We start from the raw sequence: 27300 nt of genomic DNA, 5'->3' as shown, positions 1-27300 counted from the left end.
TAATCTAATGCACATTTAAAATTTTTGACCCAATGCGCATTTAAAAAATTTTATCTAATGCACATTTGAAATTTTTGACCCAATGCGCATTTAAAAATTTTTTTCTATTGCAAAATTGAAATTTTTGCCCCAATGCGCATTTAAAAATTTTTATCTATTGCAAAATTGAAATTTTTGCCCCAATGCGCATTTAAAAAAAAATTATCTAATGCACATTTAGCATTTTTGCCCCAATGCACATTTAAAAAATTTTATCTAATGCAAATTTGAAATTTTTGACCCAATGCGCATTTTAAAAATATTTATCTAATGCAAATTTGAAATTTTTGACCCAATGCACATTTTAAAAAATTTATCTAATGCACATTTGAAATTTTTGACCCAATGCGCATTTAAAAATTTTTATCTAATGCAAATTTAAAATTTTTGACCCAATGCGCATTTAAAAAAATTTATCTAATGCACATTTGAAATTTTTGACCCAGTGCACATTTGAATTTTTTGACCCAATGCACATTTAAAAAATTTAAATTGAAATTTAATTTTATTTAACAAAAGATTAAATTTAAAAAAAAATTTAAAAAAATTGAAATAAAAAATTCTATTAAATTAAAAATTTAAGAATTAATTTTTAAGAAATTAATAAAACAAATTAAGAAATTGAATAAATTTTGTTCCAAAAAAAAAAAATTTTTTTAGGGAAAAAAATTTAATTTAAGATTTTTTTTTAAATATTTGCGAAACACAAACTCCTCACAATCCAAAAACACTCCTTCAAACCAAATTTTTCGTAACTTCAATTCTGCTTAAATCGCACATAAAATTGTATATTAGGTTACTAAAAAGAAAAGGTGCTTTCCTTCATATTTAATAGAATTTATGATTACGACGCGCTTAAAATGCTCGTTTCATGTTCACTTTGTCTTTTTATTGGTATTTAACACAAAAAAGACAGAGACCCCTCCTTTCCTCTGTTTTTCCCTCATTTTTGTGGCAATCGCGATTTGCAAGTCCATCACTGACTGCTGCGTTCCTGATGACAGCCGAGATTTGCATATAAAATTAATTTAATTTTTGCGTCAGAGAAATTCAAATCAGATTTACGAAAAAACAAGCAAAGTAGCTCCATAATTCACGTCGTAAAAATTTTCAAGTAAATGGAAAAGGCGTGTTCATAATTTCTAATCTTTGTTTTTTTTTTAATTTATGCGCCGCAGAAAATCCGTCTCATTTAAGTTTTTTGCATAATTTTCGCTGCAAAATTGCGAAATGGCACAAAAAATGATAATGCTCAATAAGCTTCAATTCTAATTTTAATTGCATGACGGCGATAATGTTTGTCAATGTGTGGCACGTAGAGGTCGACACTCGACACGAGAATGGAGAAAAAATGTGTTTTATCGAGCACACATTTGTAGTTAAATGAACCAGAAATGTACCCCGTTCTCAACCTTTTGCGCGTCATGTCATTTGTCGGATACACCGAAAGCACACATGAGGGAAAAATAAGTCGCTGGAACGGTTTTTTTTCTTTTTTCTTTCACTCATCGCGTCGTGTGTGCCGTTGTTGGATAAGGGTTCGTATATTGCCATTACAATAATAATGTCACGTCGTTGTGTAAATTGACAGCTTTATTTACTTGTAGTGCTCGGGTGTCGCGTCGTCGTGCGCCATAAATGACTTTAACATATCCATTATTACTCGAATGAATATTAGCGTTTTTATTTTTTTTTTTTTACTTTTTTGTCTTCAAAGTGTTTCAATAGAAGTTTTTGTTTAGTTTTAGGGGAGTTTCTTGTTATTTTTTGATATTTATTGTACAAAAGAAATATTTTTGATATAAAAAATATGAAGAAAAAAATATTTTTTTGTAAAAATAATTATTTATTGATATAAATTCACTTTTTGTAAGAGATAAAATCGAACGTGACACAAAAACCAATTATTAAAGACAAAAAATCAGTTAAAATTCAATCGATTTGTTTATTGACATGGATAAAAAAGTTTTTGACAATCAAAGATTTATTTTAAACTTTTAACAAGGGGGAGGAGAATTAAAGTTTAAACTTTTAAAGGAAATTTTTAACATGAAAATATGGAATTGTTCGATAAAATTTTAATTTTTTTTTTTTTTTCATTTAAAAATTTATTTATGTAAAAACTTGAGATATATTGAAAATAAAAAGAAAATTAAAATTATTGTTGAAATAAATAAAATAAATAAATTTTATTTAAAATTTCTTAATTTTTAGTTTTTAAAAAATTTTTTATGGAAAAAAAAATATTTTTTTTAAATTTCTTGAATATTGAATTGAAATTTTTAATAGAAAAAAATATTTAAAGTTAAAATTAAGTTTTTAATAGATTCAAGATTTTTTTCTTAAAAATACAAATTAATTTCTTTACTGTAATTTATTTTTAAAACTTATATTTTTGAAAAAATAATTTTTTTTAATTTTTATTGAAAAATTTAAAAAACATATATTTTAAAAAATAAATTTTTAATAATTTTATTTTAAAAAATAAATTTTTAATAATTTTATTTTAAATAATTTTTTTTTTAATTTATTTTTGATTAATTTTTTATTTATTTAAAAAAAAATTATTTTTTTTTTAAATAAATTAAAATTTTTTTTACTATTTTTTTTAATTAACTTATTTTTAAAAATTTATTTTATTTTTTTTTTTATTTTATTTTAAAAAATATTTTAAATTTATTTTTAATTTTTTTTTTATTTATTTTTAAATAATTTTTTTAAAATTATTTATATTTTTTTATTCCATTTTTTTAATTCATCTCGTTAAAATTTAGTTTTAAAATATTTAAATTTTTATTTTAATAAATTTTAATTTCTATAGCTGCAAAATTTTAAGCTCTAATATTTTATTTACTATCAAAATAATTTGATAAACTCCATCCTAATCTACAAAAAAATATCTGTAATATGACACACTTTATTTGCTAAACATGTTATGCTATTTGTTGCGCTATGATGGTTGACGATTTCATGTGTAAGAGTCCTAAATAGGCAAATATTGAATTGATCCCTCGCTCTTTTGATGAAAAAGTATTCGCAAAAATACGGTTCTTTACACCAAAAATAGATAAAAAAAAACTTCAATTGTCATCTAAAATTAAATGACGTAAGCGTATTTTATTAAAACTATTTTTTTTTTTAAAAAAAAATTAATTTAAAAATTTCTTGCAAAATTCGCTAATTTTTTTTTAGTTATTTTCCATCGAGTTCAACAACTGACGCAAAAGCATTATTTTTCAAAAGTCTAAAAAAAGTCCTGACTCTGCAAATAACAAAAAAAAAATTGCTCAAACAGAAAAATATTTTATTTCTGTTTACTTTTATTATCATTGTTAAAATGTTTGAATTCTGCGAATAAAAATATATTTTACGTAGTTGCCATCATCTACATCCAATATGAATAAATAAATAAGCTTCCTGCCTTTTTATGTGCGCTCTCTTTTTATTTTATTTGTTGTTGAAATGATAAAAAATTCTTTGTTTGATTGGCATTTCCCAATATGTTTCGAAATGTACACAAAAACAGCTTCTTCTTATTTTTGCCAAGTTTTCGATGGAGACGCCAGGTTTTTTTTCGTAAATAATCGTCGCTCATGTTTATTGCATGTGCCGTCGTTTCGCACCGCGAATAAATGTTTCCATTTAACAAGTTATCAAAAATTCACATCGTTTTACTTAAAAAGAAAAAAAAAACCGAAAAAAACAAGAAGCAAATTTGACATGCAAAAACGAGATGAAATGACTTTGAAACATCTTCCAAGCATATCAAAAATTTTTTTTTTCCTTTTGCCCGAAAAAAAAATGCTTTATAACTACGTTTAACTGCCAAAGTTTCAAGTGAATATTTTATGTGCGTGAGAATATTTTTGCTTTATCTCGTATTTTTTTTGCATTCTTGGGTCTGCAAATAATTTTTGTTTTTTTCGGTCTGCGGAGGCGTGTGCATGCAAAAAGGTGGCTATTACGGTTAATGTGTTTTTAAAAGACACGAAAAAGGGCGAGAGTGTGAAAGATTTTTACTTTTTTTTTCGTGTTTTGTTTTCGGGATGAGACGATGATAAAACATGATGATAAGAAAAAAAAAGTCTGACAAACAAGTCACAAGGGAGTTTGGAGATAAAAGCAAATATGAGTAAAAATCAACATCAGAAAAAGAAACTTTTTTGTTTGTTTCAGACACATTCTTTTTTTGTTGTCTGTGTGCCTCATTGTTTTTGCATTAGAATAATATGCACGCAAAATTGTTTGTAATTTTTTTGTGAAAATTTATTTTGGGCATGTTTCTATTGCTTTTGGAGATAAATGCTTTTTGACAGATGCTCGAGGATTTTTTTTCTGTATTAAAAAAATAATTTTATTATAAATTTTGTTTGAATTAAAATTAATTGAATCTTTTAATTTTTTAGCTTTTTAATTTTTTTTTATAATATATTTTTTTTATAATATAATATAATTTAAAAGATATAAATTTAATATAATTTTTTATTAAAAATAATTCAAAATAAAATTTAAAAAAAAATAATTAAAGAAAGAAAAAATAAATAAATTTAATAAAAAAATAAATAAAAATTTTAATTTTTTTTAATAAAATAAAATAAAATTTATTTTTTTTTTCAGTTTTAATTATTTTGAATTAATTTTCGAAATTTATTCATTGTTTTTAATTTAATTAATTTAATTTATTTTAATATATTTTTTTTTAATTTTAATTAAATTAAATTAAAATTCAATTATATTATTTTTTCATTCTTTCATTTTGATTTTTTAATTTTTTTTATTATTAAAAATAAATAAAAAAAAATAAAATTAATCGAAAAATAATTTAAAATTTATTTTAAAAAATTAGAAACAAATTTTAAAAATATTAAAAAAAAATCAAAATACCTATTTATATTTAAAAAATTACATATTTAAAATTAAGTTAAAAAAAATTATTTAAAATTTATAAAAGAAATAAAAATTTATTAAAACAAAATTTTAAAAATTAATTAAAAAAAAATAAATAAAAAAATTTAAAATTAAATAAAAATAAATTAAGATAAAAAAATAAAAGATAATTTTTATTGGTTAACTGCTAAAATCTTTCCAAACAACAAAAAAACAATTTTATCGGATACATTTTTATCTTTTTAGTCATGTAACCTGATAAGCTCTTACTAAACTTCTTTCTTAACTACTTTTTCGGTGAACTTGTGTTCGCATTATCATACATCAAATCCCCCTTCGCAACATTTTCTTAAGATTCGGTCAAAGAACGAAGAGAAAGAAGAAAAAAAAACTTTCAAACTCCAATCAAAGTTAAAGAAAGCAGATACTCATCATAATTTATATAAACTAATTTCGTGTTTTTATTTTTTTCTATTCCATGGCGAGAATTAAGAACAACAATCATAACGAAGCGAGGGCAAAAGCAAAAGTTATGCAAAAACCCCAAAAGAAGGATGTTAATTAAAATGAAAATAATTTTTAATTAGTTCTTATAATGGCATCGAACGAAGGAAATAACCGCACACACAAAAACCTACATTTCCTCTTGAACATCGTCATCATCATCATTTACAAGCAAAATCTCACACACACTCGCATTTCATGTGTCTTTTGCTTCGTTTTGCGGTTGAACTGGCTTTTACAAACACAACGAAATTCTGTGTCGCTCATATAATTTATTTAAATAAGTATCTAGAGATCTAGAGCAAATGACGAATTCGCCCAGCCTTGTGATTCTCCTCCGACGTACAGATCGAGAAATAAATGTGGTTTTGACTGGATGTTTTTGTGTGAAAATGCATGATAATAATTTTCCATAGATGCTCGGACGGTTATTAACTTTTTCCGGATTTACCTCTGAAACCAAAGTTATTATCATGACGATGATGGTTTTGCTTTGTTCGTGCGTTTTTGCGGATATGTCAAGGCCACTGACACAATTTTCTGATTCTATTCACAAATGTTTTGGGAAATTTAGTTAGTTTCTTTATTTATTGTTCATAAATTGAGTTGAGATTTTGAGGTTAAAAAAAATTTTATTTGAATATTTTTCGCAATATTTTTTTACTGTTCAACTTTTATTTTGTTAGATTTAAGATTTTCATCTTTCAGTTTTTGTTAGTTTTCAATTTTCAGGTCCAAATTTGTTAGATTTTAGTTTTTTAGCTCCAAATTTGTTAGATTTCATTTTTTTAGATCCAAATTTGTTAGATTTCATTTTTTTCAGCTCTCAATTTTTTAGATTTCAATTTATTAGCTCCAAATTTGTAAGATTTCAATTCTTTAGCTCCAAATTTGTTAGATTTCAGGTTTTGAGTCCTTAATTAGTTAAACTTCAGTTTTCAGCTCCAAATTTGTTAGATTTCAATTCTTTAGCTTCAAATTTGTTAGATTTTAGTTTTTTAGCTCCAAATTTGTTAGATTTCATTTTTTTAGCTCCAAATTTGTTAGATTTCATTTTTTTCAGCTCTCAATTTGTTAGATTTCAGTTTTTTTAGCTCTTAGTTTTTAAAATTTGTTAGATTTAAATTCTTTAGCTCCAAGTTTGTTAGATTTAGTTTTTTTAAATCCAAATTGGTTAGATTTCAGGTTTTTCAGCTCTCAGTTTGTTAGATTTCAGTTTTTTAGCTTCAAGTTTGTTAGATTTCAGTTTCTTAGCTCCAAATTTGTTAGATTTCTATTTTTTTACCTTCAACAATAAATTTCACTTATTCTAACATTAAAAAACCAAAACCCAACACAAACTAAACAAACTTTCCGCCGCAATATCATCCCTCTTAACTAACACTTTAAATCTCATTAACACACAATTTACCTACAAAAACTGTAAACACAAAATTAAGCTAAATTATGTCCGGTCATTAATACCAAACTACTAATTAACACAAAAGCTCCAAGATTATCATTATTATTATATTACGGATTAAGATAATAGCTCATGACAACAGGATAATTAATTATTACTCCAGCAGTGGAATAACCAAATAATTAATTAACCTCTTTGAAGTTGAACTTCGACATTTAACCTCAAAAAAAAAAATTATTAATTTTTTTATTAATGAAAAAAAAATAAAAAAAAATCTTATTAAAAAAAATTTCCATTAATTCAACATTAATTAGAAATTCGAAACCCAATAAATAAAAAATGGATAAAAATAGAAAAAAAAACTTACTTTTAAATAATTTTCCACTTATTTTTTCTTCTTTTATAATTTTCTTATTTTTTTTCTTGTTCTTTTTTTTTCTGCTTCTGGAACGACCTTTCAATACATAATAATAAACTTATTTATAGACATGAATATGCAGAACTTCTTCATTATTATTTCTCGCTTTTGTATTTTTTTTTCATATGACGAAAAAAAAGAGAGAAGAAATTTATTTCAAATAAAATAAAAAAAAAATACGGAAAAAAATTAAATAAAAAAAAATAAATTATTATTGATTACTTTTCAATTTTCTCCAATGAGAATCAAACTTTTTTTTATTTTATCTTTTTTTCTTCTTCTCACTTTCTTTAATGATATTTTTTTATAATTTTTTTCTTACTCCTTTTTTTCTTTTTTATTATCACTACACTATGTTAAAATAAATATAATAATGCTAAATTTCATCAATTTTTTTTTATAAATATTTTTTTTTTGCTCACAAGGATCTCCGATATTTTTATTTATTTTTTCCTTAATAAATATTTTTTTTTCTGTTATCGTGTTATTTCATCAACCTGTTGAATGAATTTGTATCCTTTTTTTTCCTCGTTATTTTTTTTTTTTTTTTTCTTTTGTTGGGTTTATTTTTATCGATTTAGAGCAAATGTTCACTTGTGTTTAATTTAAATCAAAGCATTCGGTTGAGTTAATGCTCCGTCGTACTCAGACCCGAAAATAAATATAAATTGAAATATTAAAGGAGACGTATCATAAATGCGGTTGTAGACAGACACGAGACGCACAAAAAGGGTTTCAACACTGATAAAGCTTTTTTTTGTGTGTGTGTGTTTGATATGACAGCGAGTTCAAGCAAGTTCGAGCGTTTTATTTTTAAAACCGTCGCGACCAGCTTCCAATTTGATACTGCGAGAGTTGAACTTGGCATCGGGATGCATGTGTGCCCGGAAAAGTCGAAGGAGAATTTTTTTAGTACAAGTGTTGAATGTCGCAGGGGAAAATTTATGCGCAGATGGAAAAGAGGGGAAATTATTCATTTTTACGAAAAACGCACGGTTTTGATTTCAAAAATTTTTTTTAGCTCTCAGTTTGTTAGATTTCAGTTTTTTATCTCCAAATTTGTTAGATTTCAGTTTTTTAGCTCCAAATTTGTTAGATTTCAGTTTTTTAGCTCCAAATTTGTTAGATTTCAATTTTTTAGATCTAAATTTGTTAGATTTCAGTTTTTTAGCTGTCAGTTCGTTAGATTTCAGTTTTTCAGCTCCAAATTTGTTAGATTTTAATTCTTTAGCTCCAAATTTGTTAGATTTAAATTTTTAGCTCCAAATTTGTTAGATTTTAGTTTGTCAGCTCTCAGTTTGTTAGATTTTAGTTTTTTAGCCCAAACTTTAAATTAATTTTAATTTTTAGCTCCAAATTTGTTAGATTTCAGTTTTTTATCTCCAAATTTGTTAGATTTCAGTTTTTTAGCTCCAAATTTGTTAGATTTCAGTTTTTTATCTCCAAATTTGTTAGATTTCAGTTTTTTAGCTTTAAATTTGTTAGATTTTAGTTTTTCAGCCCTACCTTTTGAATTAATTTCCATTATCAGCTCTCAGCTCAACAAATTTCAATTTTTAGCTCTTCAACTACAATTTGAAGAGAGGGAAAATTGTTAATTTTTACGAAAAAAAAACGCGTGATTTTGAGCTCAAAATATTTTTTTTATTCCATCACCAATTTTTTTTTTTTAATTAATTAAAGAAAAGCAAGAATTTCCACGAAAAATGGTTCCAATGCATCCAAAAATTTTTTTTTAATCGGAAGTACTTGAAGAGGGTTCTTCAGTAGTTGTTGGAGGACGAGGATGAGGAGGGCGGGGATGCGGAGGACGAGGATGAGGACGATGCCCGTGATGATGTCCATGAGGATGGCGTTCGTGATGAGGTCCACGATGTTCCAAACGATCACGAAGATCTTCCAAAAATTGGCGAACTGGTCCTCGATGGGGTTCTTGAGGCTCGGGTTGTCCTTGGGCAACGACACAAGCTGCCATGATGGCGATCAAGAGGATTAAAGTGAACTTCATCTTTGGGATTTTTCAAGAAAGTTTGTTCAGAACTGATGATTTATGGCGTGAAATTCAGCTTTTTATACGAGAAATTCAAGGTCAGTGTCTGAAACTTCAAAGAATTAAAGGAACGGAAATTGAACAAATGTTCTTTAGAAATATTTGTAAAGAATTTTTTCAATGAGTTTTCTATTGTTTGAGAATCAATTGAAGAAGATTTCCGTAATTAACGATTCTGAAATCATTTTTATGGAAAAAATTTATTTTATAATTTGAAAAATTTTCAAATTCAAGCTGAAATTTCATTAAAAAAAAAATAAAAATTTCATTTCGAGATCTAAAAATTTCATTTCAAAGACATTTTTCGTAATTTTTGATCAATTTCAAGCTTGAGAACCATCCAAAAGACATCCAAAGACAAATTTTAAAAAAATATAAAAAAAATATTTTAAAAAATATTTTAAAAAAATATTTAAAAAAAATATTTTAAAAAAATATTTTTAAAAAATATTTTAAAAAAATATTTAAAAAAAAATTTTTTTGAAGTTTTCAACTTCTAAAACCATTATTAAAATATTCAAGAAAAAAAATAAAATAAAATAAAATTAAAAATAAAAATTAAAAAAAATAAAAAAAAAATAAGGAAAAAACAAACTATAAAGTATGAAACAAGTCAGCCCCGAGGAGAACGGAAAAAATTGTGCGCTAAAAAATTTAAAAATTTGGGCAAAATTCATGAGTTCAGTATGTGTATTTCTTTTTTACTGAGCTCATATATTTGGTATAAATGCTTTGGCTTAAAAAAAAACTTAAATTTTTTTGCCCAAATTTTTATATTTTTTAGCGCACAATTTTTCCGTTCTACTCGGGGCTGACTTGTTTCATACTTTATAATATGTTTTTTCCTTATTTTTTTTATTTTTTTATATTTTTTTTATTTTATTTTATTTTTTTAATTATAAAAATGGTTTTAGAAGTTGAAAACTTCAAAAATGTTTTTTTTTTATTTTTTAAAATATTTTTTTTAATATTTTTTTTAAATATTTTTTTATGGAAAAAATTTATTTTATAATTCGAAAAATTTTCAAATTCGAGTTGAAATTTTATAAAAAAAAAAATTCGAGTTCTAAAAATTTCATTTCATTTTTTCGTAATCTTTGATAAATTTTAAGCTTAGAAACCATCAAATGGGCTCTCAAAATGAAAATTACGTATTTTTTAAGTATTTTTAATTTTTCAATTTTCAAGCTTGAGAACCATCCAAAAGGCATCCAAAGAAAAATTTCGAAAAAAAAAACGAATTTTAATCAAACTTTTTATTTTATTTTTTTTTGTCACATGGAAAAAATAATTTTTTAAATTAAATCTATTTCTAAACTCGAAGAAATCCCGAATTCGGGAGAAAAATACGAAAATTACATTAAAAATTTAGGAAGTTGTCGTTGTCGAAGTGACTTTATGCACCCCGTCGCTCGGCATTTGAAGCGATGGCGGAATGGCGAGTGTCTTATCGGGACAAAGCATCTCATACTGATGTTTGAGACTTTCAAGTTCAAAGTTGCAAGTCTGTAACGCCGTTCGCAGTTCGTACAACAAAACCATATCGGACCGCAATTCATTGAAAGCGGTGCAAATTTCGTCAGTTGGCGGCGGATTTGCTTCAATTTTGTATTCCGCCAGCAGCGCTTCGAGTGCCTTGATTTTTTTCTGTCCGACATTTGCGGGATATTTTAATCGTTGTGACCGCAATGAGACGCCAGTGCCTCGTAAATCGGCAAATTTGATGCCTGCACTCTCGATGGAGCTGACAACGAGCTCAACTTTCGAGGGGCGTTGTTGCGCCGGAACTTTTTTCTTGTTTAATTTCTTGTCTTGCTTGCGATTTGCTTGATTTGCCGCCAAATCGCCTTGATCCGCCTGCGAAATGAGTTTTTGCAGGTCTTGGGTCTTCTTTTCGCGTTCCTTCTTGCGAACTTCGATTTTTTTCAATTCATTCAGGAGTTGTTGCTCTTCCTCGATCTCTTTTTGGGTGCGATCGAACAATTTCCGGAGCTGTTCTTTGCGTTTTCGCTCGTGTTCCGCATCGTAAACGTAAATTTTCTTCTCTGGATTTGTCGCTTGACCCCGTACTTTTTGCAAAATTCCGCTAACTTCGTAATAACGCTCTTTCAGGTCCTCCACAGACTTTGTTCCGTGCATGTCGCGATCCCAACGATCCGCCATCACGACAAAACGCACATCAAATCGCTTCGCCAAGTCAAATAAATGATCCGTTTGCTGTTTATTCCATTTCGACGGGTTCGTGCGCAAATGTGTGTTGTACTCATTTATCGTATAAGTCGGAATTTGAAGCTGTTTGTTGAATTTCGCGAAGGGATATTCCTTCTGTTCGTCTGTCGCACGTCGCCAATGATGAAAAACGGCTCCGTCTTTGCGTGCGGGATTCGTAAAAGGCGCCCATTCCCATTTTCGGACCTTTTTCATGCCAAGACGCGCTTTATTCTGCTTATATCCGAGCCCCGTATCGGTCGGCAAGAGCGGAGGAGCGTCTTTGTTGTCGTTATAGAGCAAGGCGAACACCTCACGATGCATTCCTTCGGGACGTTTCATGGTTTTTGCCCTAAAAATCGAAAAAATTTTAATAAATTTAAGAAAAATTCAAATTTTCATGAACTCACTTTTCATAAATGTACTTTTTCTTCGTCGCAAGTAAGGATTCCTTCGTCAGTTCGGGAGTCGGAGGGCGCTCAATATCTAAAATGTCTCGTACATCCGCCATTTTTGGAGATTTTTAAAGACTTTTAGTAGAAAAATGTACGGAAACTTCTTAAATTTTGCTTGAAACTCTTTTTGAAGCGGATTTTTAGTTAAAAAATGTTGAATTTTGTAAAAAAAATTAGCACTCCGGAAAAAAATGCGATCGATTTGTTGACAATTTTCCGGATTTATCATTTTCATTCGTCTCAATAATGTATTTCTTCGATGTAAAAACCTTCAGTAAGGTGACCAGATTATTTTTAATTTCTAAGAAAAAAATTTTTTAAAATTTTTAAACAAGCGATAAGACATTTACTAAAAATTCAAAATTTAAAAAAATAAATTCAGAAAGCATTTTTTATCTCATAATTTGCAAAAATTTTAAATTTTTCTAAAAGTTTTACGTGTTTTGCAATGATTAAATTTGCAAAATTTTAAAAACTTTCTGCAAAATCAAAAATTCACTCGATTCAGCTGTGATTTGCAATAAATTTTAAAATTTCGTAATTTTTGAAGTATTTTGCATCTTGATTTGAAAATGTGTCAAAAATTTTTGTCAAAATTTTTTTTTTGTCACATTTTTAATATTTTATAACTAAAAATTCTGAAAAAATTTTTTTTCTTTGAAAAAAAACTAAATTGTGTCAGAAAAACTGCATTTTTGTCAAATCTTGCAATGGAATTTGCAAAAATCATTTTTAATCATTTTATAACTTGCCAAAAAATTGAAACTGAAAAAAAAATTTCTTTGACATAGTTTTGATTTGAAAACTAAATCAAGAGCAAAACTGTGTCAAAAACCATGTCAAAAACTGTGTCAAAGCAATTTTTGTCAAATCTTGAAATGGATAAAAATTTGTCAGAGGGCTCTAATTTATCATTTTTAATCATTTTATAACTCAAAACTGCCAAAAAATTGAAACTGAAAAAATTTTTTTTCTTTGACACAGTTTTGTTTTAAAAACTTCAAGAGCAAAACTGTGTCAAAAACCATGTCAAAAACTGTGTCAAAGCAATTTTTGTCAAATCTTGCTCCAAGAGGGCTCTAATTTATCATTTTTAATCATTTTATAACTCAAAACTGCCAAAAAATTGAAACTGAAAAAAATTTTTTTCTTTGACACAGTTTTGTTTTAAAAACTAAATCAAGAGCAAAACTGTGTCAAAAACCATGTCAAAAACTGTGTCAAAGCAATTTTTGTCAAATCTTGCTCCGAATGGATAAAAATTTGTCAGAGGGCTCTAATTTATCATTTTTAATCATTTTATAACTCAAAACTGCCAAAAAATTGAAACTGAAAAAAATTTTTTTCTTTGACATAGTTTTGTTTTAAAAACTAAATCAAGAGCAAAACTGTGTCAAAAACTATGTCAAAAACTGTGTCAAAGCAATTTTTGTCAAATCTTGCTCCGAATGGATAAAAATTTGTCAGAGGGCTCTAATTTATCATTTTTAATCATTTTATAACTCAAAACTGCCAAAAAATTGAAACTGAAAAAAATTTTTTTCTTTGACATAGTTTTGTTTTAAAAACTAAATCAAGAGCAAAACTGTGTCAAAAACTATGTCAAAAACTGTGTCAAAGCAATTTTTGTCAAATCTTGCTCCAAATGGATAAAAATTTGTCAGAGGGCTCTAATTTATCATTTTTAATCATTTTATAACTCAAAACTGCCAAAAAATTGAAACTGAAAAAATTTTTTTTCTTTGACACAGTTTTGTTTTAAAAACTAAATCAAGAGCAAAACTGTGTCAAAAACTATGTCAAAAACTGTGTCAAAGCAATTTTTGTCAAATCTTGCTCCAAATGGATAAAAATTTGTCAGAGGGCTCTAATTTATCATTTTTAATCATTTTATAACTCAAAACTGCCAAAAAATTGAAACTGAAAAAATTTTTTTTCTTTGACACAGTTTTGTTTTAAAAACTAAATCAAGAGCAAAACTGTGTCAAAAACCATGTCAAAAACTGTGTCAAAGCAATTTTTGTCAAATCTTGCTCCAAATGGATAAAAATTTGTCAGAGGGCTCTAATTTATCATTTTTAATCATTTTATAACTCAAAACTGCCAAAAAATTGAAACTGAAAAAATTTTTTTTCTTTGACACAGTTTTGTTTTAAAAACTAAATCAAGAGCAAAACTGTGTCAAAAACCATGTCAAAAACTGTGTCAAAGCAATTTTTGTCAAATCTTGCTCCAAATGGATAAAAATTTGTCAGAGGGCTCTAATTTATCATTTTTAATCATTTTATAACTCAAAACTGCCAAAAAATTGAAACTGAAAAAATTTTTTTTCTTTGACATAGTTTTGTCTAAGCAATTTTTGTTTTGAAAAAAAATTTGTCAGAGGGCTAAATCAAATCAGCAAAAAATTGAAACTGAAAAAATTTTTTTTCTTTGTCAAAAACTGTGTCAAAAACTGCAAAGCAATTTTTGTCAAATCTTGCTCCAAATGGATAAAAATTTGTCAGAGACTCTAATTTATCATTTTTAATCATTTTATAACTCAAAACTGCCAAAAAATTGAAACTGAAAAATTTTTTTTTCTTTGACACAGTTTTGTTTTAAAAACTAAATCAAGAGCAAAACTGTGTCAAAAACCATGTCAAAAACTGTGTCAAAGCAATTTTTGTCAAATCTTGCTCCAAATGGATAAAAATTTGTCAGAGGGCTCTAATTTATCATTTTTAATCATTTTATAACTCAAAACTGCCAAAAAATTGAAACTGAAAAAATTTTTTTTCTTTGACACAGTTTTGTTTTAAAAACTAAATCAAGAGCAAAACTGTGTCAAAAACCATGTCAAAAACTGTGTCAAAGCAATTTTTGTCAAATCTTCCTCCGAATGGATAAAAATTTGTCAGAGGGCTCTAATTTATCATTTTTAATCATTTTATAACTCAAAACTGTCAAAAAATTGAAACTGAAAAAAATTTTTTTCTTTGACATAGTTTTGTTTTAAAAACTAAATCAAGAGCAAAACTGTGTCAAAAACTGTGTCAAAGCCATTTTACGTACTTTGCATCCTGGTTTGATGAATTGAAAAATTTTCAAAATTTTAAAAATTTTTTAGGATTTTGAACTGAATTTGTCAAAAACAAATTTTATACCCTTGATTCAATCCCAAACAATCTGGTCACCGTAACTTTTCAAAAATTGAATTAACAAAAGCAAATTGCCTCCAACTGTCACTCAAATAAACCGGGCAAAGTGTGGATTTTGTTTTTCTCATAAAAATTCTTTAAAAAAAACCCGGAAACCACACAAAAAATGGAGTCTCAGCTCGACAGATCCTTACGTCTTCTCGACGAAGCCATCCCGAAGAACAAAAACAAACTAATTCGCCCGCATCGTGCAACTCCAACGAAAAATTTCGCCGATATCGACTCGTCGATGACGCTCAACTTGCAGGAGGCTCGTTTGCTGATGGAAAACAGCGGATTCTTGCCCGACGTGAACGAAACCCTGAACAATTCAGCTCGCATGTCAACCGTTTCGAACATTTCGAGCATGAGTTTCGTGAAAAATCGCGTCGAACGTCGCACGGAACAACTTTACGAACGTTTTTTGGAGGTTTTGCAAGTTCACACGAACGATACGGAAATTTTCGAGACAATTTCCGAACTAACACAAGCCGTAATTGACACGATTGAGGATGTGAAGCAGTGCGGAAAGCGCGAAATGGCAAAGGCGGGCACCGAAGATTGGTTGATGCACGAAAAAAATACGTGGCAACTGCTTTTTGCGCTGTACAAAGATCGATTAATCACGCAAAAGGACGACGGGATGGATGTGGATGCCGTTATTCCGCTCGGAAATAGCGAAAAAGCCGTCGTTTCGAATTTGTACACGACAAATGCCAAGTTGAGGGAATATCAGTTGATTGTCGATTGGTTGGAAGAGATCAAATCCGAAGAAGGAGCTCACGTCGGGCATTTTTCTGATCGCACCGTCGGTTGGGAAAACACTTTGCATCAACTACAAAGTGCCGGAATGACAGTTTTTGGCTCAAACAAGGAAATTGTGAAACATTTGGACCCCGATGCACCTTTCCGTGAGAAACGCCCGTTACACGATCTCGATATGCAAGACGAATCGCGACTCACGAAGCAAATTTTTGTCGAATTGAGACGCGGGCGCATCGAAGAAGCCCAATCTCTGTGTGAACATTACGGACAACCATGGCGCGCGGCGATTCTCGAAGGTTGGCGATTGCATCACGATCCGAATTACGAGCCGCAAGACGCTTCGGGACTCAAACAACCGATCGAGGGGAATCCACGGCGCGATTTGTGGAAAAGATGCGCTTGGCAGATGGCGGATAACGTTCAAATTGACGATTATTCGAGGGCGATTGCGGGATTGCTTTGCGGGCATTTGGGATCTTTGCTGAATATAGCGAAAGAAAATTGGGCGGATTTGCTGTGGTCTTATTTGAGGACGCAAATTGATATAAGGGTAGAAAGTGAAGTGAGAGATTGTTGCGTTAAAAGTTACTTGAAGATGCCGGATGGATATTGGACGAATAAAATGTCGTTGGAACAGATTTTTGCGGAATTGAATGCACATAAGAGTCCCATTGTGAGGGCAGCAGGTGAGAAATTTTTGATTTTTGGTCGAATTTTAATTAATTTTCAATTTGAGTTTTTTAAATTTTTTTTTTGAATTTTTTTAAAAAATTGTTAAAAAGAATTTTTTAAAAAAAAATAAAATCCAAATTGTTAAAAAAAAAGTTTCAAAAAAAATTAAATTGAAAAATTTTGCAAGAAAACGTTCTTAAAAAAAAATTTAAATTTTTCTATTAAAAAATTAAAAAAGATATTTTCAAAAAAAAAAAAAAAAACAAAACAAAAATTAAAAAAAAAAGTTTTTATGAAAATTTTTGAAAAATATTATTTTATGAATTTTTCAGAAAAAAAAATAAAAAAATGACGACAAAAAAAATTAAAATTAAAAAAAAAAGATTAAAAAAAATAAAAAATTTTACAAATAATTTAAATTAATGAAAATATAAAAAATTAAAAATTTTCGGAATTTCGTTAAAATTTGAAATTTTGTTAAAAATTTTTTTTTCATATCTAAGATTGAAAAATAGGAAAATTTCAAAATAACGAAATTGCTTACAGATTGTTAATTATTAAAAATTTAAAAATTTTTAAACAAAAAATAATAAAAGGTATTAAATTATAAATATAAAAAAACAAATAAATTAAGAGAAATTTAAAAAAATATTAAAAAAAAATTTCTAAATAAAAAAAATCTGTAAAAAAAATTTTAAATTCGTGAGAAAAAAAAAAATAAGGGAAAAAAAATCTTAAATATTTTATTTTAAATATTAATTTTTGACTTTATATTTTTTTTTAGAAAAATCATAAAAATATAAATAAAAAAAAATTAACAAAAATAATTTAAATTAAATATTAAAATATTTTGAAGAAAAAACAAGTAAAAGAATCTTAAATAATTTTTTTTAAAATAATTTTTGAGTTTATAATTTTTTTTTTTTGCAAAAATATGAAGAATTTAAAAAAAAAATTAAAAAAAAATATTTTAAATTAATTTAAGAAATTTTAAAAATCATAAAACTTATTTCATAAAACCTTTAAAAAAAATTCTAAAATTTTTCTTAATATTTTTTAATTTTATTTTTAGCACAACGTCCTGTCAACATCATCCAACAATACCTCATTCTCGACGACATCCCCGAACTAATGAAGCACATCGACTCATGGATCAGCGACTCGACAATTTCCACACAAATGTTACGTTTCCTCACGCACATCGTCTTGTTCTTCCGTCAAATCGGCAAACCGCATCCGGAAGAAATCGCAGATCGTGTCATCAAAGCCTACGTTGAAGCCCTCATTAAACTTGGAAATGCTCAGCTGATCGCTTATTACACAGCTGCCTTGCCAACGGAGACTCAACTTGAACTTTACTCTTCTTTCATGGAAACTCTCACAAATTCCGAAGATCGACGCGTTTGTTTCTCCGAAGCCATTTCGCATGGGCTTGACGTGCAAAGAATCGCTTTTTATACCGTCGATAAGATCCGGGATTACAAAAATTCGGGAGAAAATGAAATTTTGAATGAAAGGCAGCAAATTAAATCGCTCGACGACACGAAAATTCAAGCGCTCGAGTGGTTGACCTTCAATGCGGACCAAATTTCAGACCTTTTGTGGCAAGCAAATGCGCTGATTCGTAATTTTATGGCACAAAACAAGATCGAGTGCATCAGAAAAACCTTCAAAATGGTCCCGAGTGACGCCATTAAGCAACTAATTAAATTTTACGGGTCTCAAGATCATCTTCCGCATCGCGAGGATTGCGCCATCAAAGAATTTTTCTGTCATCAAGCGTATTTGACGGCAATCGATTCGTACAATTTTTGGAGCGATTGCTTCTACAAGCAAAAACCGAAGCCTCCGACACAAAATGCCAAACCTGTGGGTTTCACGGAGAAAGTTGCGATGGAGCATCAAGAACAAACCTTCCGCGCCGACATGGAAAAGTGGCAACAAAAGGTCCGTGATCAAACGAAACGTTGCCGCGACTTTCTTTACAACATTTTACTCTTTCCGGATCGCGGTTGGTTACTCGAGGATCCCGTGCCCGAAGAAATTGCCGTCAAAGAGCCCGGAATTTGGGAGTTGCGCGAGACACAAATGCAGAATTTGCGCAAAATTGTCATTCCAGAGGTGATTATGTTGTTGTACAAAATTCTTTCGTTGGCGGGAAATCATCAGGATTGCATCAAATTGGCGGATGACATTGCAAATGAGGAAAGAATGTTGTACAAAGTTTATTCGAAGCAGAAATTGTCGGAGTTTTTGATGAAAATTGCCGAAACTTCGTTAACGTTGATGAATGAACAGAAGGATCCATGGGGTTATGACCAAAATTAAACTTAAATTTTGTTACTTTTGTTCTTTTTTTTTAATTTTAAAGTCATAAAATAAAATATAAATGCCCTTTGATTAGTTGTTGGGTTTCATTTTTCTCATTGCCTTTGAGGAAATTTTCATTTAAGGTACGGAATTGTTCAAAAAAGACCTCCTTCCATTTTGGGTCGTTCATCTGCGGAGGATTTCTTGTGTTTCTTGTGCTTGTGTTTGTGCTTTTTCTTGTCTTTTTTCTTCTTTTTGGGCTGAAAATATAAAAAAAATTAAATTAAATAAAAATTTAAGTTAAAAATTAATTATTAATAATTAATTAAATAATTTTCAAAAATTATTTTAATTTTTAAAAAAAATTTTTTTCATTCAATTTTTTTTATAAATTTTAAATTTAATTTTTATTTATTTTTTGTTTTTTTTTTAAATAATTTTTTTCAAATTAATTTTATTAAAAAATTAAACTTAAATTAAAAAAATAAAAAAAAAATTGAATTAAAATTTTCATTAAAAATTATTTAAATTTTTTGTTTAAAAAAACATTTTGAAAAAATGATTGAAAAAAAAAATTATTTTAAAATTTTTAAATTTTTTATTTAAAAAAAAAATTTATTTTTAAATGAAATTAAAAATTAAATTTAAAAATTTATTAATTAACTAAATTTAAATTTTTAATTTTTTAAAATATTAAATAAATTTAATTTATTTTTTGGTTTTTAAACTAGATTTTTTGATTCAAATAGATTTAATGAAAATATTTATTGTTCAAACTAATTTTTTGAGTGAAAAAAAATATTAAAATTTTTACATCAAAAAAATTATATCAATTAAAATTATATAAAAAAAAAATAAAAATTTAAACATTAAAATAAAATTAAATAAAAAATATTTTATGACTTTTTATTTAAAAATTATTTAATATTCAATTTAATTGTTTGAAAATTTTAAAAAAAAAAATATTAAAATTAAAAATTTAATTAAATTTATTTGGTTAAATTTAAAAATTTTATTTATTATTGAATATTTTTTAAAAAAATCTTTTTTTTCAAATTTTAAATCAGTTTGATTTAATTTAACGAAAATTATTTTTTAAACATTTGCAAATTATGTTTAAAAAAAAAATAAAAGATAAAAATAATTTATCTCTTAAAATATAATTTAAAAAAAATAAAAAAATTTTAAAAAATAAAAAATAAAATTATTTTTAAAAAATTAAAATTATTTTTTAGAAAAAAATTTTTTTTTTAATTAAAAATTTTAAAACAAAAATATAAATTAAAAAAAAAATAATAAAAAAATTAATTAAATTTAATTAATTAAAAAAAATTTTTAATTTTTTTTGAAAATTATTTAAAAAAATTAAAAAAAAAATTTTTTGAAAAAATAATTAAAATCGATTTTTGTGAAAAAAATTAAACAAAAATATACAAACCTTATCCTTTCCGCTACTGTCTCGTTCCTCAGTATTTTCCCTCTTTTGCTTATGCAAAACATCTCCGCCACTCGTCGTTGGAATAAACATTCCCGGCTCGAACCCTGTCGGTTGTTGTCCTGTTTGAGGCACTGTCACTCCGGGCAACGACACTGAATTCTCCGAAAAATATTCCATTTTCGGTTTTTTCTCAGGCGGTTGTCCCACATTTTGTTGCCCTGCATCATCTAACGGAATGATATCCGCTCCTTGCAGTTCATCAATTTCCATTTTTTTCGGCGTTTCAACTTCCTGCACTTTATCAATGGGCACGACAGTTTCCTCAATAACCTCCTCGGTCTTAATTTTCGTGTCTTCTTCGTCGCCCGTTGCTTCAATTGGCGTCACTCCAAGTCCCGGATCCGGCGTCGAAACTTTTTGCGGACGATATAACTTCGAAACGGTGTCATTTTCGCTCGGCAAGCACGAAGGACGTGATTTTGTGCCGTAAAGCGCGTAATAAAGGTCAACCATGTCACATCGCAGCGCCGTGTTGTTCGAAAAAGCGGAATTCATGTTGTTCCAAATGCGTTCGACGAGTTCCTCTTTGTTCAAGCGATGATGATGGCTGCGTTCGAAGGGCGGATTTTCGATAATTAGACGAGCGAGAGCATGACGCACTGCTGGATCGGGATCCGTTTCGATGATTTGGAAGAGATGATCAAAGTCTTCCCATCGCCCATCGACTTTCACGAAGTCAACGAGGCATTCCAAGGCGGCAATTCGAAGATCGATGAAATTTCCGTATTCGGCGTATGTTCGATAAATTTTCGGAAGTGAGGGGAGATGACCACATTTTTGGAGCTTTCGGATGACTTTGAGACAAGAAACGGAAACGCTGTATTTGTATGAAGGCAGATACTTTTCCAAATTGAGGATTCGCGTGACTTCTTCAAGGATCAACCTGAAAAGAGAAGAAAAAATTAATTAATTTTTAATAATTAAAAAACATTTTAAGAAATTTTGTGAAAAATCAATTTTTAATCAAGTAAAATTATTAAATGAGCTTGAAAATGAATGAAAAACATTTTTGTCAAATTATGATGATTTTTAGATAAAAAGAATTTTTTTACTTCGAAAAAATAAACAAAAAATTAAAAATAAATAAAAAAAAAATTCTCAATATTTTTTTACTTTTATATAAAAATTAATTTTTAAGGATTAATTAATTTTGATTTGTCATTAAATATTAAAATTTTCTTCAATTAATTATTAAATTTATTTCTAATCATTTAAAATTTTTTGATTTTTTAAAATTTAAAAATTTAAAAAAATTCTAAAAAAATTTTTGTTAACAAAAAAAAATTATTTAAAAAATATTTAAAAAAATAATAAAAAAAAAATTAAAAAAAAAAAATATTTTTAAATTTTTTTAAAGTTTTTAATTTTTTAATTTAAAAAAAAAAAATTAATATTCATTTAAAAAAAATACGAAAAAAGGTTAAAAAAAGAAAATTTTTTTGATTTTAAAAAAAAAAAAAAAAATTTTTTTTAAATTTTTTTTTTTGTTTTTAAATAAAATTAAACAAAAAGATTTAAAATTTTTTAAAAAAAATTTTAAAAATTTAAATTTTTATGTATTATTTAAAAATATTTTGTGAATAAAAAAAATTAAAACATTTAAAAAATATCAGAAAAATTAATTTTGATGAAATTAAAAAAAAATTAAATATTTTTCCTTAAGTTAAAAAAAAATTAAAATTGAAAATTAAAAAAAAATATAAAAAAAAAATCAAAAAACATAATTTTAATGAGTTTTTCATTTTTTTTTTAAATTTATATTTTTTTTAATTTTTTTCTATTATAAAGAATTTAAAAAAAAAATTTAAGTTAAAAAAATTTTTTAAAAAAATTTAAAAAAATTTAAATTTGTTTTTTGACTGACAAAAAAATGTTTAAAAAAATTTTGTGAATAAAGAAAAAAATAAAACATTTAAAAAAATGTCAAAAAAAATTAATTTTGAAAAAAAATTTTTTAATTTTTTATATTTTTCTTTAAAAAATTTAAAAATTTTTTGTTTAACTTTTTAAATTAAAAATTTAAAAATATTGAAAAGCTCATGAGCTAAATTTAAAATTTTTAAATTTTTTTTGAAATGAAAATAAAAAAGAAATTGAAAAATGAAAAAAAGTTCAATTTTTGAATTTTTAATATTTTTTCTATTATAAAAAATTAAAAAATCTTCGATGAAATTACGACTTATTTTTTAAATTAAAAGTGAAAAATAAAAAAATTAAAACTCACTTTGTATCACTCGACAAATTCTCCCCCGTAATCGTCTTATTACTCTGAATCATTTGCACGACCGGCGTTATTGAATTCCCCAACGCATCAACTAACGCCGCCCTATAATAATTATCCGAATAATGATTCTTCGTATTGTCATTATACTTGAACAAATCCAGCAAAAATTTCACAACTTCTTGCGGGCAAATTCCATGCGAATTCCTCAAATTAGCCATTGCCACGGGAATTGTCTTTTGCAGGAAATAATGCTGAAAATTCGTGAAATTATTCTGCTTAATGATGTGCGGCGCCGAAAACGATCCAAAAAATTTCCTAAATAACGTCAACATCGCCGGCGGACCTTGCCACGAAGTTACGAGTTGATTCGCTACTTTCGTCATGCAATAGGCAGCTTCACATCTGACGCGGTAAAAGTTCTTCTCGTTCTCAATGGTGTCTTGCAAAGCAATTCTGGTTGCCGGGGATGGATATTTTTCCAAAGCAGCGATCGCTTCGAGTTGTGCCGTGACGTCGCGTTCATGCCTGAGTTGGAATTGCCATTGGAAATCGGGTTGTTCGATGGTTGAAGCGCGCATCAAAGTCATTTCCGGGTCCAATCTGATCCATAAAACCGGGGATTCGTCCATTTGCGATAAATCCATGTCGACTTCTTCGCCCGTGCAAAGCGGAATTTTTTTCTTTTTATTTCTGCGACTTTTCGAGTGACACGTGATGTCGGCTTTCACGACGTTATTTTCGATTTGGAGCGTATGTTTGAAGGTGCCATCAAGTTCTTGCAACTGAATTAATAAAGGCCCGACATATTTCCTCACTCCTTTTTGATTCACGCAATCTTGACGTAATTCCAACTCGATTGTGTTCCGTTTCCGATTAAAAACCGAAGTCAGTGTAAATTTCGCATGTCCTCCCGTACGAACCCATTGATCCACGAAAACCGACATGTCTTTGCCAGTTACGGTATAAATCGCCGTATTAAAAGTCTTTGTCGAAATCAGTAAGTGACCCCAAAGTCGTTGCCCGATTTTCGTTGAAGCGGCATTTGTGGCGAGCGAAAGTTGTTTGTTCAAGACTTGCAGAAGTAATTCCTGCCCGATGCGATGTTCCAACATGCGAATCACTAAATGAGCTTTTTTTCGCATTATTTCGAGGTATTTGGGCGAAATTGTGTGAACGTTTCGCACGGGGAAGTAATGATGGTTTTCGACAGTTTTTGCTGTGGGTGCGGGACTTGATGTGATATTAGCGACGGGTAAGGGGGCGGGAGGCGTACTGCAATCGAGTATTATTCCGCCGTACTGTTCTTCGTATTTGACGACTTCGTGCAGCTCGGTTTGAATCCATTCGCGGTAAGCATTGTTGCCGAAACATTTTTTTGAGTATAAGCCGCAGAGGTATTCGGCGATGCCTGAAAAATGAGAAAAAAATAAATTAATTTAAAATTAAATTAAAATTTTATTAAAATAATTTTTAAAAAATTAAAAAAAAAATGAAAATTTATTAATAATTTTATTTTTTATTAAAATTGAATCAATTAAATCATTTAAAATTAATTTTTACATTTTTATTCAAATAAATTAATTTAAAAATATTTTAATTTTAATAAATTTTTAAATTTATTTTAAAAAATTATCCAAAGTTATAATTCTAAAAAAATAAAAAATTATAAAAATCTTATAAAATTTGAGAGAATTAAATTGAGATTTTTTTTTAAATTTTTTTTTGAAGAAAATATAATTCAAAAATTTTTTAAAATAATAATTTAATTTTTAATCATTGAAATTGAAATTATTTTTTTTTTTGCTATATTGTATAAAAATTAATAATTTTGAATTAATTTAAAATTTTTAAAAATTAAATAAAAATAAAAGAAAAATAATTCAATAAATTTAGAATTAATAATAGCTGCAAGATACCCTCAAAATTATCAAAATTTATAATTTTTTATATAAAAACTTTGAAAAAAAAATTAAAATCAACTTTACTATCTTATAGTACTTGTCATTAAATAAAAACATAAAATAAAATAAAAAAAAAATTGTAATTAACATTTTTACGAAAATTTTCATTTTCATTAAAATTTTAAAGATTAAAAAATATTTTTTTTTATATTTTAAAATAAATTTAAATAAAAAATATAAATAATTAATATGAAATAAATTTTAAAATATTTTTAATAAAATTTTTAAATAAAAACATTTTTTGAATAAATTTGATGAAATAATTAAATTTAAATTTTTATTTAAATTTAATTTTTTTTTATTTTAATATAAAAAAAAATATTAAATTTTTAAAATAAAAAATATTTTTTTTTAAATTAAAAAGATTTTTCATAATAATTTTTAAAAATTATTTTTTTTAATTTTTAAAAAAATTATTAAAAAATTAATTAATTAATTTTATTAAAAAAAAAATTTAAAAAAAATTAAAAAAAAAAATTAAAATAATAATTTTTAAAATTAAAAATTAAAATTAAAAAAAAAATAAATAAAATTTGAAATATTTTAATAAAAAATTACCTTTTGCCAACCACGTATCTGACCAATTCTGCATCGTAATAAAACACCCGAAAAACTGCTCGGCAATCGCTTTCGACATCTGTTTCCGCGACGTGAACGTTTGATCAATTATCGCGATCGAATGCAGGCAATTCGTCGAAAGAACTGTCATCGTCGCATACGCATGAACTTCCGAATCAGCTTCATCCACGAAAACCTGTTTGTAGCACGGATACGGAAAACGCGTCGACAGCAACTCCTCGTAATACTCAAAAGCTTCGTGCATGTATCTCACGGTATTTTTGAGCAACGGCATGAGACCCGGCAAGCAAAAATGCGTCACTTCGTGCATTTGCGGATCAACGTAAACCTCAAAGGGACCCACAGCAACGGCAATATTCGGGGCACAAACGGGCGTATTGACGACATAATGGTACGTTTTGCGTCGCATGTCGGGCGTCAGCACAGAATCGACGAGTTCGCCGCACGAAATTGCAATCATGTCGACATCGACGGTAAATTCGAGCTTCCAAGTGCATGGCTCGGCATAAGAATCGACGCAAGGGAACCAAAGACGCGAGGAATTTTGATAATTTTGCGTGTACATGTGAGCAGCACGTTCAACCATTGTGCCTTCGCCTTCGGGAACGATGAAATGCATCCCGGCATTTGGGTTTTCGAGGGAGAATTCAATGCCGATACGAAGTCCTCGACCATCGCCGATTAAGTGAAAAGCTTCGGGAGGTACAGTTATTACCAATTCACCGCCATTTAAGTCGGGATCGACTTTTTGCGCTGCTGCAATGTGACATTTTGAGAATGTTTCAATGGATCGTCTGAAAAAAAATTATTTTATTGAATTAAAAATTTTTAATTTTTTTTTTTAAATTTCATTCATTTAAAATAAAAATAAAATTAAAATTATTTTTTTTTAAATTAAAATTTCATAAAAAAAATATTTTGAAATTTTTCCACGATTTATTCTTTAAGTTAATTTTTTTAAGTTGGTTTATTTATTTATTTTTTTTTTTTTGAAAAAAATATTTTAATTTTTTGAAATTAATTTTAAAAAATTTTTTAATTTTTTTTTTTTTAAATTTTTTTATTTTTTTTATATTCCTTAAAATTTTAAATTTTTTTTAAAATGTTAAGATAAATCTAAAAGTTTATTACAAATAGAATTTTTTTCAAATACTCAAAATATTATTTTTTTTTTTTTAAAATTTTTTTTTTAAAGGCTTTGAATAAAATTTATTATTAAATTAGAAAAAATAAAATTTTAATTTTAATTAAAATGAGCAAAACTATTTTTTAAAAATTTTCATTATTTCCTTAGATTTTTTAAAATTTTACTATTTTTTTTTTTTTTTTTTTTAAATTATTTAATTAAAAATTTTTTTTTGATTTCGGTGATACAAGACGAAAAAAAAACAAAAAATTTAAAAATTTTTTTTTTTATTTTAAATAAAAATTAAATAATTATTTTAATTTAAATTAATTAATTTAATTAATTAATTTTTTAATTATTTAAATTAATTTAAATAAAAAAATAATTAAATTAAATTAAAATTAATTATTTTTATTTTATTAATGAATGAAATTTTTATTGAATTGAATTAAATTTTATTATTTTTTATATTTTAATTTTTTTTCTAATTTTTTAAATAATTTTTTTATTATTTTTTTAAATAAAAAAATAATTTTCTCATCAAACCACAAAACACAAAAATCAACTTACGACTTCTGCTCCGCCTGACAAATATCCAAAAACGGATCAAAATACTGAAACGGCGCCTCATACGTGTCATTTAGCACAACGCGATAAATCCTACATTGCTTCGCATTCAATCTTATCGTCCTCAAGCCCTCGCGCGTCGGCACAATCGTCAATTCCACAAATCCAATTATGCTCTTCCGCTCGAAACTGATTCCGGTCAAGCTGAGAATCTGATGTGCAAGTTTGAAAGTGCGATCGCTCTGTTTGTCCTTTTTCATCATGAGCAGGCCGTTCTGCAGAAACACCTGCTTCGAAAATTAACCCCGAAAAAAGCTTTTTAACTCAATTTTTAACTATTTTTTAGTTTTTTTCGGGTTGTTTTGATGCGTCAATGTTTTGGTTTGCCTTAAAAAATCGCCTTTTTTGCTAATTCTCATGGATTTCTGCAGTCACTGGCCTCATAAATGGATTTTT

The 27300-nt window shown here is 26.9% G+C and overlaps 3 protein-coding genes across 3 annotated transcripts; 1 reads left to right on the top strand and 2 right to left on the bottom strand.

The window, feature by feature from the left end:
- Positions 1-10544: 10544 nt before the first annotated feature.
- Positions 10545-12176, bottom strand: LOC134830469 (DNA methyltransferase 1-associated protein 1). The gene is made up of 2 exons (XM_063843970.1): positions 11919-12176; positions 10545-11860 (listed from the first exon to the last, which is right to left on the bottom strand). Exons 1-2 carry the CDS (start codon positions 12017-12019, stop codon positions 10669-10671), a joined length of 1293 nt encoding a protein of 430 aa, XP_063700040.1. The 5' UTR covers positions 12020-12176; the 3' UTR covers positions 10545-10668.
- A 3022-nt stretch (positions 12177-15198) lies between these two features.
- On the top strand, positions 15199-19113 carry LOC134832429 (nuclear pore complex protein Nup107). The gene is made up of 2 exons (XM_063846445.1): positions 15199-16593; positions 17652-19113. The coding sequence occupies exons 1-2, from the start codon at positions 15270-15272 to the stop codon at positions 18905-18907; spliced, it is 2580 nt and encodes an 859-aa protein (XP_063702515.1). The 5' UTR covers positions 15199-15269; the 3' UTR covers positions 18908-19113.
- On the bottom strand, positions 18925-27205 carry LOC134832428 (transcription initiation factor TFIID subunit 2). The gene is made up of 5 exons (XM_063846444.1): positions 26848-27205; positions 25131-25945; positions 22612-24019; positions 20328-21270; positions 18925-19149 (listed from the first exon to the last, which is right to left on the bottom strand). Exons 1-5 carry the CDS (start codon positions 27105-27107, stop codon positions 19045-19047), a joined length of 3531 nt encoding a protein of 1176 aa, XP_063702514.1. The 5' UTR covers positions 27108-27205; the 3' UTR covers positions 18925-19044.
- Positions 27206-27300: the final 95 nt, after the last annotated feature.

The sequence above is a fragment of the Culicoides brevitarsis genome, chromosome 2 (assembly GCF_036172545.1).
Source record: "Culicoides brevitarsis isolate CSIRO-B50_1 chromosome 2, AGI_CSIRO_Cbre_v1, whole genome shotgun sequence".
Classification (NCBI taxonomy): domain Eukaryota; kingdom Metazoa; phylum Arthropoda; class Insecta; order Diptera; family Ceratopogonidae; genus Culicoides; species Culicoides brevitarsis.
Note: the sequence above shows the minus strand (reverse complement) of the source record. Positions and strands in the feature narration are given on the sequence as shown.

Bases quoted from the DNA above. Each gene is read 5' to 3' on its own strand.
- LOC134830469 (XM_063843970.1), bottom strand. From the start codon at position 12,019: ATGGCGGATGTACGAGACATTTTAGATATTGAGCGCCCTCCGACTCCC. The intron at 11,861-11,918 runs GTGAGTTCATGA...TTCGATTTTTAG, and splicing joins AAAAAGTACATTTATGAAAA to GGCAAAAACCATGAAACGTC.
- LOC134832428 (XM_063846444.1), bottom strand. From the start codon at position 27,107: ATGATGAAAAAGGACAAACAGAGCGATCGCACTTTCAAACTTGCACAT. The intron at 25,946-26,847 runs GTAAGTTGATTT...ATTTTTTTTCAG, and splicing joins TGTCAGGCGGAGCAGAAGTC to ACGATCCATTGAAACATTCT. The intron at 21,271-22,611 runs GTGAGTTTTAAT...TTCTCTTTTCAG, and splicing joins AATTTGTCGAGTGATACAAA to GTTGATCCTTGAAGAAGTCA.
- LOC134832429 (XM_063846445.1), top strand. From the start codon at position 15,270: ATGGAGTCTCAGCTCGACAGATCCTTACGTCTTCTCGACGAAGCCATC. The intron at 16,594-17,651 runs GTGAGAAATTTT...TTTTATTTTTAG, and splicing joins TCCCATTGTGAGGGCAGCAG to CACAACGTCCTGTCAACATC.